General features: G+C 40.0%; 1 protein-coding gene across 1 annotated transcript in view; it reads right to left on the bottom strand.

Annotated features, from left to right (window-relative positions):
- Positions 1-286: 286 nt before the first annotated feature.
- Positions 287-22096, bottom strand: part of LOC126109420 (guanine nucleotide-binding protein subunit alpha-14-like) — a 192453-nt gene continuing 170643 nt past the window's right edge. The window contains exon 8 of the mRNA XM_049914455.1: positions 287-844. Within this exon, the coding sequence (XP_049770412.1) occupies positions 762-844 (83 nt within the window). The 3' untranslated portion in view covers positions 287-761. The remainder of the gene's footprint in view (positions 845-22096) is intronic.

The raw sequence follows: 22096 nt of genomic DNA, 5'->3' as shown, positions 1-22096 counted from the left end.
ATTCCTCTCAAATGACTACTACCTAACTGTACAACTAGCAGTCTGTTGAAAGAAAGTATTCATAAATTGATTCACTGAATGTATTTAAATAGTCCTGTGAATCTAGGACTGTACAGTGTAGAAAAGATATTGGTCAATTCCTTAATTACCGTATACATTTCTTGAAATTTTTGCACACATATATCAGTTTAGCAAAAGACATGTACACAATGTTTTATTTTTCTATACACTTTACAAATCTTAGTTATTGCTGCAGTTTTGTTTTTCTAGACACTCTCTTACTGTATAGAAGCAATGCATCACCAATCACTGTTGATTTGAAATTGTTTCTGTCTGTTATTTTTGTGGATTTCGGTAATGCGTTATATAGGTTGATGCCAGGATGGAGTATGCTTTTCTGTAATAGTGCTGTGTTTGTCTGATGTACATGTACATCATTTATTTGCCTTGTTTGGTAGCTGTGTGCAGATTCGTTATGGGTGATGCATGTACTGCTAGTGTTAAATATTAATTTTTATTTATTAAAGTTTATAGTATTTAAACAGTATCACATACAAAAATAAATGCAGTCTTGTCAAATTGTTTTCCCCAGTTGCACTTTCTTGCACACTACAGGTTTTGAAATTTAAGTATGTACTTTTTTAATTGTTCAGACATAATTTTTGTTTATAATACTGAAAACACATGTCAGGTTCGAAAATGATATTTACATCTGTAATCATTAACCTGAGAGGAACTGTAGGGGGAAAATGTAGTCTATATTATTGTACATTGAACTGCAACATCATCCTCTTCGTGATGAAGTCTCGAACTGTGGAAAATACCGCTGTCATGTTCTCAGTATCTGAAAGAAGCAGAAAATCATATTATGTAACTCTGACATAAATCTCTCAACTATGAGATACATATATGGCTGGTAAAGCAAGGTTAAAACTTTGTGAATTGCCTTTTTAGATTTTTTTTAAAAATAATCGTTTTTCCACTCAAAATTGTTCTCTAAGGAATTCTATCAGTTGTTCAAATGAGACAGAAAAATGTTACTTATGAAGCACCAATAGATGTAGTATCATTCCAAGAAGTGACTAACATGTAGGCTAATGTTAAGTGCTGTAATTAATTTTTATCAGATAAATTAACGAAAGAAAAAAGGTTGAATATGTGGAAGACACCTGTAAACACTAGAAGGTTTCCATCAGTTTTGTAATGATAAGACACACTTCTTGACCTGATTTTGAAGTGCAAAATGTTTCCAGGAGCAGATGTGGATTCTAACCACAATTTATTGATTGTAAAATAGAGATTAAAACTAATTAATTGGAGATTGCTTGGAAATTAGGGAAATGTGACATGGATAAATTAAAAGATACAGAAGTTGTTGAAAGTTTCAAAAGGATGATTAGACCATGATCGACTGAAACGTGGGAAAGTGTTACAATAGAAGATAAATAGGGAGTTTTGAAAGATGAAACAGAGAAGGTGGCAGAGGATTAAATAGACAAACAAGGTCCGATAGAAATCCTTGGAGAACACATGAGGTGTTGAATTCAATTGAAAAAAGGAGAAAATATAAAAATGAAGCAGGTGAATGGGAATATAGACATCTAGAAAATAATATTGTCAGAAAGTGCAAAATGGCAAAGCCAGAATAGCTGTAGGAGAAGTACGAAGCTATAGAATCATACATTGATATGAGAAAGATAGGTGCTATCTATAGCAAAACTGAGTACCTGTTTCAAAACATTGTATCCCTAACTTTTCTAGAATGCTGGGTTTTTACATATAAACATTGTATTCGCTAAGAGTGAGACATGTATAAAGTTATGTTGGCAAACATGTACAATAAGCACCTTCCTTCTTTTGTTACAATGCAGAAACTTCATAACAATTGAGGAGGAAAGTCGTGAGATGCTAAGTCAGAGTATGTGCAAAGATAAAACAAGGAGTGAAATGTGAAATTAAGTATAATAAATGGAAGAGGGATCAGAAGAAATACAAACATAATTCAGGGCAACAATATTTGTCTCCCAGTAAAAAAACTGCTGGCTGGGGAAAGTCCTGATGAACAGGTGGGTACAAAAATGTTGCAAGTCAATTTAACAAAATCATTGTGTTTAATGGGAAATTAATAAGATTTTTTTTTCATGTGAAAGCATGAGGGCATCATTTAAAAAAATTATAGATGTTGCAGATCCATATTACGAGAAAGTAATTCGTAAGATTAACTGAATGTATTGTATTGTAATGCATAATCAGAGCCTTTATCGCCACCTGTATTATAATTAACATTACTTATAAATACATCTTGATTTAATTACAGGATGTATATATAGCCACATTGGTTGCACAAAATTTGTGCAATTAAATTAATGTATGGCTGCTGGATCTCAGCTAACAAAAATGTTTAAAATTTCAAGTACATATTGCTCTATTCACAGATGATAAATGTAAATATCAGTGTAGAAAACAAGTTTGTAGGTCAACAGAATGCTGTCTGAAGAATTCTGCAATGCAAACTATAATACACAAACAAGACATTTAACTTTGTCATGTACTGAAATAGCTGATATCAAATGCAGGGAGACTAAGGCGACCATTTTGCATCGACATTGCACATTTAAGTACTTTCTGAGAAGCAATACAGAACAAATTCAGGTATATCTGAAATGTGGAAGAAGGGCTGGGCATGAGAATCATCAAAAGAAACTAGAGGATGATCAGAAGGATTTGATAAGAAACCACACTGAGAAGTTACCAAAACAAGAAAATTACTATTCGAGCATAAGAATGAACAGCACTGCGTCAGTTCCAATTTGAGTGTTAATAAACCTTACCAACTCTTTAAGGAAGCGGATCCTACACGGCAATGTAGTGAAAGAGTATACAGAGATATTTTCAGGAGGGAATATGATGTATGCTTTGGAGTACAACATTTGGACTGACGTGGTTATTGTGACAGACTATTCCTCCAATTAGTTAAAAGTGAAACGAAAGAGAAAGAAAGAAAATTGAAGAAGTGAGCAAACTGTACCATTTTCATATAGAAGCAATTTATGCAGTGCTGCAGAATGATACAGAGAAGGCTAAAAAAAAAAAACTATGTTTTCATATGCACAGATCTCCAACAGCCATTGCACTGTCCTACCCTTACCCATTCTGCAGTAGTCTACCAATATCAGCCTACAATGAAGCAATACATAATGTTGGTGACAATAAGGTGTGGCTTTGTGTACGGACTGGAAATGTAGCCAGACAGAGATCGTCAGAAATTACCTCTTGCCTCCTGAAGTCTTATAACCTCTGAATTTCCAGTACCAAAATCGTGTGAAGAAAGAACTTCAGTGGCACGGTCATATCAATGTACAGGACAGGACAATAACTGTAATTTCTATCAATATCTTGTGAACTTGAAGTACATTACATCTGCGGAGCAAAAATTTTGAATCACAGAGCACAGATTTTTGCCCTGTGATCAAGATTTAGTATTAATTGAGAAAAAACAAGAGGAACCACATTGTGTATGAGCCATTTGACAGAGACCGATAACAGCAACTGGAAGACCAGACAACTAATTTTTTAATTGTTACACACAGTCGGCACTATTGATTTGAGCACTACTGGAAAGCAAATCTGCAAATATTCAAAATGCAAAATAAAGAATTATGTCTGGGTGAAGATATGCTCAGACTCTCCAATAGTACTTTGGTGCTCAAGAGTCACAACTACTGACAACCTTGGTACTCTACAAACTTAGCAAAACTTTGTAGAGGTAAAAACAACATAACACGTGATAATTAGCGTGAACATCCTACCCAGACTGTACAGGTACCTACTGCCTGTATTTGTGGAAAAGAAAGCTAATCTGCTAGACAGGTGTACATATGTTTTTGAAAAATATGGCACCTTTACGACAACCTAAAGATAAAGTGAATTGGCAATGTGATGCTTAATCAATGTAAAACATTCTTTCTCAACAATATTTCCAGTCTTAAGCAAATTCTGTTAAACAATGGAAAACTTTTAACAATAAATTATACAAATTGCAAGTATTGTTTCTGTTTCATTATTTTTATACATAATAAGACCAAGAAACAGTATTATACAAATACTTTCAGTGGCACAGACATTGAAGACTGCAAAAATGTGCTACTTCCATTATAGCTAAAAGGTTTTTGCATAGACGTCCAATGATCATCTCTCATACCTTGCATTTAAAGATGAACATTGTCAAAATTATTGTACATTAATAGTTTGGTAGGACATGATCTGAGACTTCAAGGGATCACCAATTTAGTATTGGAGGGCAGTGTGGAGGGTAAAAATCATATAGGGAGACCAAGAGATGAATACACTAAGCAGATTAAGGGATGTAGGCTCCAGTACGTACTGGGAGATGAAGCAGCTTGCACAGGAGAGAGTAGCATGGAGAGCTGCATCAAACCAGTCTCCGGACTGAAGGCCACAACAAGAAACAACAATAATTTAAACTGAATATCAATTACAGGATAAGTATCTGCACACATTTCACTTGTTTAGTTGTTTTTCTTCTCTCCTGAAAAACCCTGAGGCTTACTACATTTTTGCTAGCAAGTATTCAGTTAAAGTGATCTCTGGAGAAAAGGGAAGCAGGATTATAAATGGGAAAAAGTACCACAGCTGTATCTTAAGAATGTCTTTATTCTATCACACAACTAGTGTAAGCGGCATGTTACCACTATGCTCAGGTCCCACGACTCCAAAAGAGTATTTGATTTCCTTGGTGCATTTACTGTGGGGTCCTCGTTACTAGCACACATGGGCTAACTTTCATCAGGAATCTTAGGCACTTCAGCCTGGAACTGCGAGACCACTACAGTCGCAGGTTCGAACCCTGCCTCGGGCATGGATGCGTGTGATGTCCTTAGGTTAGTTAGGTTTAACTAGTTCTAAGTTCTAGGGGACTGATGACCTCAGATGTTAAGTCCCATAGTGCTCAGAGCCATTTGAACCATCAGGAATCTGTCGACACTGTGTTGTCTCTGATCCCAAAGACATTCTCCATGGAGACAATGTGGTGTTGAGAATAGACTCCCGACGAAAGTTAGCCCACATGTGCTAGTAACGAGGACCCCACGGTAAATGCACCAAAGAAATCAAATACTCTTTTGGAGTGGTGGGGCCTGAGTATGGCGGTAGTGTGCCGCTGAAACTAGCCGTGTGACAGAATAAAGATACAATTGTGGTGGTACTTTTTCTCATACATGTCATCAGTTGAAGTCACTTGTCCATGCAGTAAGATGGACATCCATAGCCTTACAAATATTAAGACCTCAGATGGTGAGCCGGTTCTCAATCTAAAATTGCAGTGGGAATATTGTCTAAGACTCCAAAGAAAAATATTATGTTCCTTTCATCTGATTTAAACATGTTCTACCTCATTACCCTGTGTGCTATCAATCCTCTTATTTGTGCATCTCAGTCCTGACCTTCAGTGTGCTGTCCCTCAGTTTTGAGTCATGTCACGTACTCGGCAGGTAGCCCAAACTCATGTTGCTGAAAGTTCAGTGCTATTTGGTTCATAGTCAGGATGAGAGTGATTGCATGTACTTATTGGTGTTTAAACTTTGAAACTAGCACAGATATTTAGGCAAGCAAAACTCTTCAAATTGGTCAGGGTTATTTCTGCACTGTTGTTGTTGTTGTGGTCTTCAGTCCTGAGACTGGTTTGATGCAGCTCTCCACGCTACTCTATGCTGTGCAAGCTTCTTCATCTCCCAGTACCTACTGCAACCTACATCCTTCTGTATCTGCTTGGTGTATTCATCTCTTGGTCTCCCTCTACGATTTTTACCCCCCACGCTGCTCTCCAATGCTAAATTGGTGATCCCTTGATGCCTCAGAACATGTCCTACCAATCGATCCCTTCATCTAGTCAAGTTGTGCCACAAACGTCTCTTCTCCCCAATCCTATTCAATATCTCCTCATTAGTTATGTGATCTACCCATCTAATCTTCAGCATTCTTCTGTAGCACCACATTTCGAAAACTTCTATTCTCTTCTTGTCCAAACTATTTATCATCCATGTTTCACTTCCATACATGGCTACACTCCATACAAATATTATCAGAAATGACTTTCTGACACTTAAATCTATACTTGATGTTAACAAATTTCTCTTCTTCAGAAACGCTTTCCTTGCCATTGCCAGTCTACATTGTATATCCTCTCTACTTCAACCATCATCAGTTATTTTGCTCCCCACATAGCAAAACTCCTTTACTACTTTAAGTGTCTCATTTCCTAATCTAATTCCCTCAGCATCACCCGACTTAATTCAACTACGTTCCATTAACCTCGTTTTGCTTTTGTTGATGTTCATCTTATATCCTCCTTTCAAGACACTGTCCATTCCGTTCAACTGCTCTTCCAAGTCCTTTGCTGTCTCTGACAGAATTACAACGTCATTGGCGAACCTCAACATTTTTATTTCTTCTCCACGGACTTTAATACCTACTCCGAATTTTTCTTTTGTTTCCTTTACTGCTTGCTCAATATACAGATTGACAAGGTATAAGACGAGAATGTTGTCTTTCACTCCTACTATTCAGTCTATACATCGAAGAGGCAATGATAGTGAAGAAGAATTACAGGATCTGCTGAATGGAATAAACATTCTAATGAGTACAGTGTATAGACCGGCAGTAAGTCAAAGGAAGACGAAATTAATAAGTAGCAGAATGAGAACAGCAAGAAACCTAACATCAGGATCAATAATCATGAAGTAGGTAAAGTTAAGGAATTCTGCTATCTTGGCAGCAAAATAACCCACAATGGACAGAGTAGGGAGAACATAAAAAAGCAGACTGGAACTGACAAAAAGGGCATTCCTGGCTAAGGGAAGTCTACTAGTATCAAACTTAGGCCTTAATTTGAGGTAGAAATTTCTGAGAATGTACATTTGGAGCACAGTGTATGGTAGTGGAACATGGACTGTGGGAACTGAAGCATTTGAGATGTGCTGCTACAGAAGAATGTTGAAAATTAGGTGGACTGATAAGAGAAGGAATGAGAAGGTTCTCTGGGGTATTAGGGTGGAAAGGAATATATGGAAAAAAAACTGACGAGAAGACGGGACAGGATGGTAGGGAATCTGATAAGACATCACAGATGTTAAGACGTCAAAGAATAACGTCCGTGCTACTAGAGGGAGCTGTAAAGGGTAAAAACTGTACAGGAAAACAGAGATTGGGATACACCCGGCAAATAATTTAAGACATAGGCTGAAAGTGCTGCTCTGAGATGAAGTAGCTGGCAGAGGAAAGGAATTCATGGCAGGCCACATCGAGCTAGTCAGAAGACTGTTGACTAAAAAAAGAATAGGTGGCTCAGTCAAAGACAGATGTTTGAAAGATTTTATAGCATAATTAATGAAATCAAATCATTTGTGACATCAAAAGCAAAATCTATTCCAGAACTTGACGATGGACAGATTTTGTATATTGGCAGATTTGACTGCTAATTTGGGTGACTTAAAACAGGCACCTTCAAGGTAGAAACCTACTTATCAGTACAATATTTCAAACAATAAATACATTCCAAATGAAACTGAATTATGCCAAGTACAAGTAAAGGCAAACTTTTCTTTGTCTTTCTTCCCTACCAACATGTTGGCCAAACATAACGCTAAAGATGGGATGAAATTTGAGCCATACTTTTTGATTTGATGCAAGAATTGTAAAGTCAGTTTCAAGATTTTCAAAAAAAATATTTAGATTTTTTCTATCTGTGTGACACCTTTTACCAGTAGTATTGAAGATTTGTATATGTAATGCATAGAGCTGCAGTCTGACATCCAACTAAACGAAAAATTTGATCGTGTGCCTTTGTTGGACTTTTACAGATCATACAAGCTGGTTGAAACCTGAAATTGATACCAGTGAGATTTTTGGGAAGGAAATAAATGTATATCAAAAGGATAGGCAAATGGGAACCGGAAGTGGTGTATTTGTCAAAGTAGAGAAGAAATTTAAATCCACCGAGGTAGAAATTGAAGCTCCATGTGAGATTTTTTGGGCAAGACTCAATATTGAGGATGGGCATAAAATGGTAATTGGATCCTTCTGTTGCCCACCACACTCCACTCCTGATGTGACCAAAAACTTGGGAGAACACCTCAATTCGCTTGTACATAAGCTCCCCAATCATACTGTAATCATCAATGGAGACAGTAACCATCCAACAGTTAATTGGGAAACTTACAGTTTTGTTATGGGTGGGTGTGATAAGACATCCTTCGAAAGTTTACTAAATGCCTTCTCTGAAAACTACCTAGAACATATAGTTAGGAACGCCACTCACGATGGAAATACATTGTATCTAACAGCAACAAATAGACCTGACCTCTTTGATGATGTCCACATTGTAGCGGGTACCAGTGACCGTGACACAGTTGTGGCAACAATTATTACCAAAGTACAAAGGATAGCTAAAACAAGCAGAAAGATGTATATGTGCAGTAAAGTAGATAAAAATCAGTAGTATCATATATCAATGAGGAACTTAATACTTTCAGCACAGTGTGGGGAACATGTAGAGGACCTCTGGCTCAAGTTTAAAAGAGTAGCTGACCATGCACTGGGTAGATATGTACCCAGTACAACAGCTCATAATGGGAGGGAATCTCCAATAGTATACAGTCACTGTAAAAAAACAGCGATTACTGCACAGTAAGTGTAAAACAAAGCATAGTGCTATAGGTAGAGAGATGCTGAATGAAACACATTTGGCTGTCAAGAGAACAATGCATGATGCCTTCCATGACTACTGCAGCAGAATATTGACAAATGATCCTTCACAGAACCAAAGAAATTCTGGTCGTATGTCATATTAGTAGCACCAGTCTTCAGTGAATGAGACAGGAACTGCAACTGAGGGTAGCAAAGCGAAAGCTGAACTGCTTAACTCTGTTTTAAAATGTTCCTTTACAAAGAAAAACCCAGGAGACTTGCCCCAGTTTAATCCTCATACCACTGAAAAGATGAATGAAGTAAGTGCTACTGTCAGTGGTGTTGAGAAAAAGCTGAAATAGTTAAAACTGAACAAAGCTCCAGGGCCCAATGGAATCCCTGACAGATTCTACACTGAATTTGTGGACGAGTTAGCCCCTCTTCTAACTTGTACATCCCTTGAACAAAAAACCATGACCAATTCTTGGAAAAAGGCACATGTCACACCCATGTCCATGAAGGGTAATAGAAGTGATCATCAAAACTACCGTCCAATATCCTTGACATCAATTTGTTGTCGAATCTTAGAACGTACCCTGAGCTCGAACATAGTGAGATATCTTGAACAGAGTGACCTCCTCAGTGCCAGCCAGCATTGCTTTTGAAACCATCATCGTATGAAATCCAACTTGCACTTTTCTTGCATGACATTCTGCAAGTTTTGGATCAAAACAATCACGTATTTGCTGTATTTCTTGATTTACAAAGGCATTTGACTCGGTACCGCACTTACATTTATTGACAAAAGTAAGATCGTATGGGGTATTGAGTGAAATTTGTGACTGGATTGAGGATTTCTAAGTTATGAAGGATGCAGCAACTTATCTTGGATGGAGAATCATTGTCAGATGTGCAAGTGACTTCTTGTATGCCCCAGGAAAGTGTATTGGAACTCTTGCTGTTTATTTTGTATATTAATGACATTCCAGACAATATTAATAGTAAAACCATGCTTTTTGTAGATGATGTAGTTGTCTATAATGTAGTAATATCTGTAAGAAGCAGCATAAATATTCAGTCAGATCTTGATAAGATTTCAAATTGGTGCAAAGGCTGGCAACTTGCTTTAAATGTTCAAAAAATGTAAAATTGTGCAGTTCACAAAACAAAAAAAACATTGTATCCTATGACTATAACATCAATGAGTTACTGCTGGAATTGGCCAACTCATAAAAAATATCTGGGTGTAACGCTATGTATGAATATGAAATAGAATTATCACATAGCTGAGTCATGGGTAAAACAGGTTGTAGTCTTTAGTTTTCTGGTAGAATACTGGGGAAATGCAATCAGTCGACATACCGAGCGAGGTGGCACAGTGGTTAGCACACTGCACTCGCATTCATGAGGGCGACGGTTCAATCCCGCGTCCGGCCATCCTGTTTTACATTTTCTGTGATTTCCCTAAATCGCTCTGGGCAAATGCCGGGATGGTTCCTGTGAAAGGGCACGGCTGGCTTCGTTCCCCGACCTTCCCTACTCCAATGAGACCGATGACCTCGCAGTTTGGTCTCTTCCCCCAAACAACCCAACCCAACCCAATCAGTTGACAAAGAAGATTCCTTACAAATCTCTTGTGTGGCCGGTTCTAGAATATTACTCAAGTGTGTGGGACCCATACCAGACAGGACTAACAGGGGATATTGAATGTATATGAAGAAGGACAGCACAAATGGTCACAGGTTTGTTTCACCTGTGGGAGAGTGTCACAGAGATACTGAAGGAACTGAACTTTAAGACTCTTGAAAATAGACATAAACTATCCCGAGAAAATCCATTAACAAATTTTGGAGAACCAGCTTATTTCTTCCCACATTATATGTGAACAGAACAGGAAGAAACCGTAATAATTGGGAAATGGGACATACTCTCTGCCATGCATCTCACAGTGGTTTGCAGAATATGAATGTAGATGTAGATGTACGAGGTGCATTCAAGTTCTAAGGCCTCCGATTTTTTTTCTCCGGACTGGAAAGAGATAGAAACATGCGCATTGTTTTAAAATGAGGCCGCGTTCATCGTCAATATGTCCCAGAGATGGCAGCACCGTACGGCAGATGGAATTTTACCGCCAGCGGCGAGAATGAGAACTGTTTTAAATACTTAAAATGGCGAAGTTTTCCTTACTTGAACAGCGTGCACTCATTCGTTTTCTGAATTTGCGTGGTGTGAAACCAATTGAAATTCATCGACAGTTGAAGGAGACATGTGGTGATGGAGTTATGGATGTGTCGAAAGTGCGTTCGTGGGTGTGAGAGTTTAATGAAGGCAGAACATAGTGTGACAACAAACCGAAACAACCTCAGGCTCGCACAAGCCCGTCTGATGGCATGATCGAGAAAGTGGAGAGAATTGTTTTGGAGGATCGCCGAATGACTATTGAACAGATCGCCTCCAGAGTTGGCATTTCTGTGGGTTCTGTGCACACAATCCTGCATGACGACCTGAAAATGCGAAAAGTGTCATCCAGGTGGGTGCCACGAATGCTGACGGACGACCACACGGCTGCCCGTGTGGCATGTTGCCGAGCAATGTTGAAGCACAATGACAGCATGAATGGGACTTTCTTTTCATCGGTTGTGACAATGGATGAGATGTGGATGCCATTTTTCAATCCAGAAACAAAGCGCCAGTCAGCTCAATATAAGCACACAGATTCACCGCCACCAAAAAAATTTCGGGTAACAGCCAGTGCTGAAAAAATGATGGTGTCCATGTTCTGGGACAGCGAGGGCGTAATCCTTACCCATTGCATTCCAAAGGGCACTACGGTAACAGGTGCATCCTACGAAAATGTTTTGAAGAACAAACTCCTTCCTGCACTGCAACAAAAACGTCCGGGAAGGGCTGCGCGTGTGCTGTTTCACCAAGACAACGCACGTGCACATCGAGCTAATGTTACGCAACAGTTTCTTCGTGATAACAACTTTGAAGTTATTCCTCATGCTCCCTACTCACCTGACCTGGCTCCTAGTGACTTTTGGCTTTTTACAACAATGAAAGACACTCTCCATGGCCACACATTCACCAGCGGTGCTGCTATTGCCTCAGCAATTTTCCAGTGGTCGAAACAGACTCCTAAAGAAGCCTTCACCACTGCCATGGAATCATGGCATCAGCGTTGTGAAAAATGTGTACGTCTGCAGGGCGATTACATCGAGAAGTAACGCCAGGTTCATCGATTTCGGGTGAGTAGTTAATTAGAAAAAAAATCGGAGGCCTTAGAACTTGAATGCGCCTCGTTGATACCTGACTAGAGACAAATCTCCTTGCTGCACAGCCATGTGTTATATATGTCAACTTCATTTTGAAGTACATATGTTTTTGAAGAATTATTTTCAAGAGTAAAGCACACAAAGAGTAAAAATAAAACCATAACCTCACATGAACGCCTTGAGAATTGCAACCACATTGATCAAACCTGATAATGATAGATTAGTTTCCCAAATTAAAAGTCAAATGTCACATTTATTCAGATTTACAGTTACTTATAAATAAAATTATTAATGAAGTCTCATATATAAATCATCAAATTAATCCCATCTCGCCTTTTTAGAACAACTCCGACTGCCCCTGCTCCCAGCTGCTACCCACCCCCCTACCCACCCCCCTCCCAGAGGATATCACAAGTGTTAAGTATATTGATGCGCAGGTAAGCTAAAAGGTCGGGCAGCTCTGCCCTAGGGTGTGGCGAAGCCAGGACTGCACAATATCCTTTCTTTCTAGAGCTGCAGTCCCACTAGGTATGTCCTATGCATGAAAGCTTCTGTGAAGTTTGGAAGACAAGAGAACATTGGTTGAAGTATAGCTGTGAGGTCTGGTCTTGAGTCGTACTGAACAGCTCAGTCACTAACAGCACTGACTACAAAAGGTGAGGTTGTGGCACACGGTTTTAATCTGGCAGGAAGTTTCAGTATAGGGTTTATCTAGAAGGCATGAAGTGGAATAAGTTCAGCAGATAAGCCTTGCTATTTGTCTGGGATTACTTCAGTGTCTTTAATGTTGTAGATTTCCTGTTTACAATAAAGCCTTTACCTGCAGTTCCTCTCTGTTCACTTCCTTGATAACAACAAATTTGACATATTTTTAATTATATTAGCTCTTCACTTTTGTGTTGCACCATTGATAAACCTACTATATTCCATGTAATGTCTGTAACCCCATTTCCAATTGCTTTAACTTTGGCCACTAAAGTTCTGCAGTTTATTGTCCCTAAATAAAAAGAAATTGTGTTTCTGAAGTCCACATTATTGTTTATTTAGCCACATATATCTGGATTGGCTCCTCATGAACCCTGCACCTCAGCAATACAGATAACTGTACTGTAGGTGCAATCACAATGGAGGAGTATGTGTTTAAAGGCCATACAGATGAGTGGTACTTGAAGAGGGGCAGGAGTGATTGACTGATCTGGCCTTGTAATATCAACAAAACTGCCTCGCTGTGGTGGAACTGCAAACAGCTGAAAGCAAGGGGAAACTAGAGCTCTACTTTTCCTGAGGGCATGTAGCTCTATTGTATGGTTAAGTGATGATGACATTGAAAAAATTTTGATTTCTGAAGATTACACTTAAGACCGGCAGTCTGTAAGACATGAAAAAGTGTGCGCAGATTCTGAAGATGTTCTTCAGTGGTGCAGCCAGTGAAAACAATATCGTCCATGTAATTTATACACCCAGGGACAGTGAGCAATAACGGTTCCAAGAATCGCTGAAAGAGAGCAGGGGCACTAGCAACCCCGAATGGCAATCATTGGTATTGATAGAGGCCGAAGGGCTTGTTAAGGACCAGAAACTGCCGGGAAGCAGCGTCGAGGAGAAGTTGATGATAAGCTTCTGACAGGTCAAGTTTAGAAAAATACTGGCCTCCAGCAAGTTTAGTGAACAATTCTTCAGGTCGAGGCATAGGGTAAGTGTCGATAAGGCATTGAGCATTTACAGTGGCCTTGAAATCGCCACAGAGATGAATATCACCATTTGGCCTAGCAACAGCAATGACAGGAGAGGACCACTCACTGGAAGTGACAGGAAGCAAGACTCCTGAAGCAGTGAGACGATCCACCTCCCGTTTGACCCAATCACGAAGGGCCACAGGAATGAGCCGAGCCCGAAAAAACTTAGGCCGAGCAGTGGGTTTGAGAGCGATATGAGCTTCAAAGTTGTTTTCACGGCCTAACCCAGGAGAAAAAAGGGACGAAAATGTCATCGACAAGGAATCCAATTGAGCATAAGGGATAGCATCAGAGACGATATTGACAGAGTCATCTATGGAGAACCCAAAAACGCGAAAAACATCGAAACCAAAAAGATTCTCCGGATTACTATGGTTGACCACAAATACGGGAACAGTGTGAACGACAGATTTGTAAGATACCTCAGTATCAAATTGTCCCAAGAGAGAAATCTTCTGTTTATTGTAAGTCCGTAATTGCCTAGTGACAGGTGACAGGATTGGAGAACCCAACTGAAGATACGTCTGAGAATTGATGATAGTGGCAGCAGAACATCTCGACCAAGTATTTGGACAGTGAGGAATAACTTCCCTGAAATGGAAGAAGTACAATTGCCAGACAACAAAGATTCAGAATCAGTGCCATGTTCATGAACGTCACGTATGCGGTCGGATTTGCAAACGGATGACACATGACCCTTTTTTTTTGCATTTGTGACACACAGCCCAACAATGTGGCCAATCCTCTCGTGAATGTTTCGTAAAACACCACGGACATGAAGGAAGTTGCCGTGGGTTTTGCTGCAGTTTCTTAGAGGTTTGTTTACGGTTAGGCCGAGGCTGAGCTTGGGAGCGTACTGCGGTCACGTCAGCTGGCGGGGACACACCACACGCTTCGTCAACAGCGGACAGAGGTTGTATTTCCCCGACGTCACCCCGTGCCTCTATTTGCGCTCCAGCAGCGCGAGAAATTTCAAAAGACTGAGCAATGGATAGGGCTTCATCGAGAGTTGGATTTGCCAGCTGAAGGGCACGTTGCCTAACTTCTTTGTCAGGCGCCGACCAGATAATAGCATCCCGTACCATGGAATCGGCGTAGGATTCCTTGTGAACCTCAGTAACAAATTGACACTTTCTACTGAGGCTGTGAAGTTCAGCAGCCCAAGCACGGTAGGATTGATTCGGTTGTTTTTGACAATGATAAAAGGCAACACAAGAGGCTACCACATGCATTTGCTTTTGAAAATAGACAGAAAGAAATGAGCACATTTCAGCAGAGGACAAAGACGCAGGATCTTTCAAAGGAGCCAATTGCAACGACAACTGATACATTTGAGGTGAAATCCATGGAAGTCACAGATCAAGTAAACAGAGTAAGACGTATGTCACTTTAACAGTCAAATCATAACTGAGTCCGAGTCTAGCGGCTGCTGGCTGGCTGGCCGCTTAGGTGGCGCAGCTGCTGCATGGCTGGCAGACAGCGCCGCATGTAGACAACACGCGTAACTGCACGGCAGCACTTTGAAAGATCGGCGAGTCACAACAGACATCCTCTTGGGTAAAATATTCCAGAGGTAAAATCGTCCCCCATTTGGATTTCCAGGCGGGACTACTCAGGAGGATGTAATCACCAGGAGAAACAAAACTAGTATTCTACAGACTGGAGTGTGGAATGTTAGATCCCCTAAAATGGGAAATGGATAGGTGAAGTTAGATATGGTGGGAATTAGTGAAACTCGCTGGTAGGACGAACAGGACTTCTGCTCAGGTGAATACAGGGTTATAAATACAAAGTCAGATAGGGGTAATACAGAACTGAGTTTAATAATGAATAAGAAAATGGGAATGTGGGTAACCTACTATGAACAGTATAGTGGACACATTATCATTGGCAAGATAGACGTGAAGCCCACATTTACCACAACAGTGCAAGTTTATATGCCAATTAGCTCTGCAGCAAATTAAAGGGATGGAACCTGAAAAACTGAAAGAACCAGAGGTTTTTGAGAGTTTCAGAGGGAGCGTCAGATAACGGTTGACTGGAACAGGGGAAAGGAATGCAGCAGAAGACAAACGGGTAGCTTTAAGAGATGAAATAGTGAAGGCAGCAGAGGATCGAATAGGTAGAAAAATAAGGCACAATAGAAATCCTCAGATAACAGAGGAGATACTGAATTTAATTGATGAAAGGAGAAAGTATAAAATCACAGCAAATGAAGCAGGTGAAAGGGAATACAAACGTCTAAATATGAGGTTGACAGGAAGTGCAAAGTGGCTAGGGGACAAATGTAAGGATTAAGAAGCATATTTCACCAGGGGAAAGACAGATGTCAGCTACAGGAAAATTAAAGAAGCCTTTGGAAGCATCTGTATGAATAACAAGAACTCAGATGGAAAATCAGTCCTAAGAAAAGAAGGGAAAGATGGAAGGAGTATGTAGAGGGTCTATAAAATGGAGATGAATTTGAAGGCAATATTATAGAAATGGAGGAGGTGTAGAGGAGGTGGGAGGTATGATACTGTGAGAAGAATTTAATGGAGCACTGTAAGACATAAAGTGAAACAAGGCCCCTGGAGTAGGCGACATTCCGTCAGAATTACTTATAGCCTTAGGAGAGCCAGCCATGACAAAACTCTTCCATCTGGTGAGCGAGATGTATGGGACAGGCTTAAGGCCCTCAGATTTCAAGAAGAATGTAATAATTGCAATTCCAAAGAAAGCAGCCACTGACAGGTGTGAAAATTACTGAACTATCAGTTTAATAAGTCATGGTTGCAAAATACTAACACAAATTACTTACAGAAGACTGGAAGAACTAGTAGAAGCCATCTTCAGGGAAGATCATTTTTGATTCCAGAGGACTACAGGAATATGCGAGGCAATACTGACCATACAACTTATATTAGACGATAGGTTAAGAAAAGGCAAACCTATGATGATAGCGGACAATGTTGACTGGAATACTCTGTTTAAAATTCAGAGGTTCACAGGGATAAAATAGAGGGAGTGAAAGGCTGTTTACATATTTTACACAAAACCTGACGGCAATTATACGAGTCGAGGGGCATGAAAGGGAGACAGTGATTGAGAAGGAAGTGAGACAGGGCTGTAGCCTATCCCCGATGTTATTCAATCTGTACATTGAGCAAGCAGTAAAAGAAACAAAAGAAAAATCTGGAGTAGGAATTAAAGTTCTGGCAGAAGAAATAAAAATTTTGATGTTTTATAGGGAGCACATTGTGCTCATGTGGGAGCGATACAGATGCTTGTAAAACAATAAACTGGTAGCCAAGATTACAGGAATTCTTTTTATTCCATTATTACCAGTTTTGGCGAAACTAAAGCCGCCATCATCGGATCTTAGGACACATACAGGTTACAACATCAAGGCAATCAATGGTGATATTAATAGTTGCCTATAACATGCAGGCCTTACAAAATTGTTGTAAGTAGCACATAGGCATCCAAGAGAGATGACATTATAAATGTTCAGTGTCTCTTGCTTGCGCTTGTATGTGATGGAGACACTTAACATTTATAATGTCATCTCTCTTGGATGTCTATGTGCTACTTACAACAATTTTGTAAGGCTTGCGTGTTGTAGGCAACTATCAACCCATTAGCGCTGTGTGTTGCCATATGGCAACGTTTGTGACACTTTTTCAAAATTGTTGATTCCACGACATCAACGAAGCGAGAGTGTTGGCAGCACTGGATTCCATTCCGCAAGACTGTAAAGACCACTACAATTCAACAGGTTTAACAATACATTTAAATTCTGTGGCGTAAGCAGTGTTGGAAGTCATCGTTTGCTGAATGACGAAGAAAAATGGAGTACAAGTTTGAGTAAGTATGTTTTACTCAGTAACTTACAATATATAATTTGGTTTATTATTATGGTTGTGCTTTAATTACTCAAATATATATTCTTTGGAGGTTACTGCTTGCTGTGAAATAAATTATGTTCATTTAGGCTGTTTGAACGTCAGTGTTGCCATATGGCAACGCTAGGTGCTTGTACTCAGTAAAAGGACGAATTTTTTCTTTTTTGTTTTAGAAAAGGTTTCTTGCTTGCTGAGGCGCTGGAGATTCTTTATAATGATGATATTGGAGGTGATTTTGTTTGTTGAGCCCTCAGATCCGAATAGAGAAGAATGATGGATTATTGTATGTGCGGTGGCTGGACAACTCAGTTGTCACAATGATCTCTTCTTCATGTGGTGCACAAAAAGTTGGCCAAGTCAAGAGATTCTCGCAAATAAAAAAGCAAAATATAATGATTCCCATACCAAAACTGGTAGCCAAATATAATACATATCAGTACTGATCAGATGGATCAGAATCTAGCATGCTGTCGCATTGCAATAAGAAGCAAGGAATGGTACTGGTGTCTCTTTACACGGATGTTAGACGTCGTCATACAAAACAGTTGGATTTTGTATAATAAAGCACGAAACCAAACTATTTCTCAGCTCAATTTCAAGAGAGAAGTAGCAACAGTGTACTTGTAAAGACACCAAGCTTTGCCAAAAGGAGCCGGGAGACCATCTGCATCGAGGGCACGTTCCGACAGCCGCATATCAGATTCAATTAGGTTTGATAAGACTGACCACCTCGTCCAGCACACAGAAGGAAAGAAGAAGAAAAGGTGTGCACACAAGGACTGTAAATCTATTGTGAGAACAATGTGTTCAAAGTGTAATGTGGGATTGTGTGCTGACTGTTTTATTCCATTTCATGTAAAATAATGCTGAGTTCAAGGTTTGATTTTTGATTATTAATTGTACTGTGTTATAAAATATCATTTGTATGATGAAGACTGAATAATAAATTTGCACAAAACTTGTATATGTAATAAGAAATTTCAATAACCTACTTATTTTAGTTGAAGTTATAATCCGTATAAATTTAGGTAGTGAAAGTGCCTAGCGTTGCCATACGGCAACATCAAATACCTCGCTAATGGTGGTAATTACTTTTGTCGAAACATCTCTGTTGTGTAATTTATGCCTTTTACACACAGCTAATGGGTTAATATTACCATTGTTTGCCTTGATGTTGTAACCTGTACGTGTCCTAAGATCTGATGACAGTGGCTTTAGTTGCACTGAAACTGGTAATCGTGGAAGTGGTTTATTGTTTTAAAAACTTTGAGATTTTCCAGTGACATTGCAATTCTGTGGTTGGTTGACTGCCTGATTTGGACAACAGTGAGGTCATCAGTCTCATTGGATTAGGAAGGAAGTCGGCCGTGTCCTTTCGAAGGAACCATCCCCGCATTTGCCTGAAGCGATTTAGGGAAATCACAGAAAACCTAAATCAGGATGCCCGGACACAGGTTTGAAATGGCATCCTCCCGAATGCGAGTCCAGTGCGCTGACCACTGTGCCACCCCGCTCAGTTGTAATTCTTTTAGAGATGGCAAAGGACTTGACAGAACAGCTAAATGGAATGGTCAGTGTCTTAAAAGGAAGATATAAGATTAACGTCAACAAAAGCAAAAGCAAAACAAGTATAAAGAAATGCAGTCGAATTAAGTCTGCTAATACTGATGGTATTAGGTTAGGAAATGAGACACTTAAAGTAGTATATGAGTTTTGCTATAACGAGTGATGGCCAAAGTAGAGAGAATATAAAATTAGACTGGAAATGGCAGGAAAAGAGTTTCTGAGGGAAATAAATGTGTTAACATCAAATATAGACTAAAATGTTAGGAAGTTTTCTCTGACGGTATTTGCCTGGAATGTACGGAAGTGAAACATAAATGATTAACAGTATAGAGAGGGAGAGGAACAAAAGCTTTTGAAATTGGGTGCTATAGAAGAATGCTGAAGATTAGATGGGCAGATCACGTAACTAATGTGGAGATACTAAACAGAATTGGGGAGTAGAGGAATTTGTGGCATAACTTGACTAGAAGAATGGATCAGTTGATAGGACACATTGTGAGACATTAGAGGATTACCAATTTAATATCGGAGAGAAATGTGGGGGTTAAAAATCGTAGAGGAAGACTGAGAGACAAATACAGTAAGCAGACTCAGAAAGATGTAGGTTTTAGTAGTTATTCGCAGATGAAGAGGCTTGCACAGGATAGAGTAGCATGGAGAGCTGCATTGAATCTGTCTTTGGACTGAAGGCCACAACAACAAAATCGAGATTGGAATCTGCCCTGCCATTCTCACTAAGATGTAACTGAGAGCATTCTCCACAGTTCAACTTCTACATCTGTGTTCTGCAAACCACTGTGATGTGCACGGCAGAGGGTGCTCCCCACTGTACCGGTTACGAGGACTTGTTCCTGTTCCGTTCACATACGGAGTGCAGAAAGAATAATTCATCTCGTCCCTCTTTGTCAGTTGTAATTAGTTTAACATTCCCTTCGTAGGATTTCGTAGTACATCCCTCGGTTTGGAACTGGTTCTTAAAGCTTCGTAAGCAGCCTATCGCAAGATTGTCAGTACGTCTTCAAGCGTCTGCCCATTCTGCTATGTCGGCATTACCTCGACGATCTCTCTCGGGTCGAACAAACCTGTAACCATTCGTGGTGCCTTTCTTTTTCATATGTTTTATGTCCTCTGTTAGCCTTATACCATAAGGGTCTCAAACAATATAGCAATATTCTAGAGTGGATCACACAATTGTTTCGCAAGTGATCTTTGTAGACTGATTGAATTTTCCAAGTATCGTACCAATAAACCGAAGTTGGGCACATGCTTTACCTGTGGCTGAGCCTACATAACCATTCCAGTTCACATCCTTACAAGAAGTTACACCCAGCTATTTGTACGAGTTGACCAGTTTCCCTCAGAAAAGTCACCTTTTGTAAAGTGTGGAGCAGACGAAAGACTCAGAATCCGGCTAGACACAGGACCTTTTACTGTCACTTCTTGCTTCTTTCGTATCTGGCAATTATTTTTTTATGAAAAAAAGTGTGAAAGTGCACTACAACTCAGAGTCTACATTAAACCATCAGTTCCCCTGTAATCAGCCAGCTAAATACATTCAAAGGCTTGAGGAAGGTGAGGACATACTGTCTCCAATAGAACTGTGCCAACTAAAGCTCTTCAGTGTTCACACAGACCTTCAGTCTTATAGCAGTTTTAATTTAAAGGGAGGGCTGGAAAAATAACACAATGTAATTTTTTTCTCCCCTAGTATTGCAGATGGAATGTTGGAATTTCATGACAATATAGTTTTCATGTGCAGCTCTTGTGAGATAAGCCTGAACCGTGAAAAAATGTGGCACACACGTTACTCTTGTCAGCTCAGCAGCAAAATGTAGTTCCGTAGTTCCATATTTGTGGACTGTAGAGCGTAAATTGAATGAAATTCACAGTGACATGCATCATGTGTATGGGGATGACTGTATGGACTGTAGCAATGTCTCTGGGTGGTGTGTATTCTTCCAAGAGGGTTGGGTGAACCTCAGTGATTTGCCACTGTCATATCCACGGACCCGACCAACTCGCGCATGCATGCCCTGACCGTGACGTTGCTAGCCACAGTTCCTGTCGTGGCCGTCGGCGTCTCAGGGAGTTACCGCTGATGAAAGAGGCCATGCCACAGCTGAGCTTGGCTCCGCAGCACCCTCTGCCTTTTGCATATAAGGAGGAGCGCTGGCCCCGAGATGGACAGTCTATTGTCAATTGTCTATTGCAAGCCTTTCGTGGAGTTTATAGCAGAGCCATTGCAGTGTGATATTTGCTACTGTATTTGGCTACGCTCAGTACATGGATTACTCTTGGATATTACTTGGACTTGTATTGCTGGTGCACATTTTGTCCGAAATAAAGATAAGTTCTCTCTTCATTCTAGCTGGCACAATTCTTATCATTAATTATTTTTCGGCCAACAGACATAGCTACATCCTGGTCACTACCCACGCTTTATACAATTTGTGATGGCTGCCCCAAAAGTACCACTGAGGACCTCGGGTTTGGGAGCCATCACAAAAGCCACACTCTGACCGGCTGGTAACAGCTGCAATGCCGCAGAATGTCGGAGCCATTGAGGTAGCAATTTTGAACTACTGGGTTGTGCAACTGCGAACCTTATTGTATCAGTACAACATTTCCTGTTGTGACATGTGTGATATTGTTCATGAGACATTGGAATTTCATAACGTTAGTTCTCACTGGGTGCCTAAGAACCTGACAGATAACCACAAGGCCCAGCGGATGATGACAAGCTCGTACTGCAGAAGCGCATGACTTTCTGAAAGGAGTTGTCACTGGTGATGAGTCGTGGGCATACCACTACATATCCAAAACCAAACAGGCTTCTATGGAATGGAAACATGTTGGCTCCCCTGTATGCAAAACATTCAGAGTCTGTTAGGAAGTGGTAGTGACAGTGTTGTGGAATATGTGTGGCGTGTTA

The sequence above is a fragment of the Schistocerca cancellata genome, chromosome 12 (genome assembly GCF_023864275.1).
Source record: "Schistocerca cancellata isolate TAMUIC-IGC-003103 chromosome 12, iqSchCanc2.1, whole genome shotgun sequence".
Classification (NCBI taxonomy): domain Eukaryota; kingdom Metazoa; phylum Arthropoda; class Insecta; order Orthoptera; family Acrididae; genus Schistocerca; species Schistocerca cancellata.
The sequence above is the reverse complement of the archived record's forward strand: the minus strand, read 5'-3'. Positions and strand labels throughout refer to the sequence as shown.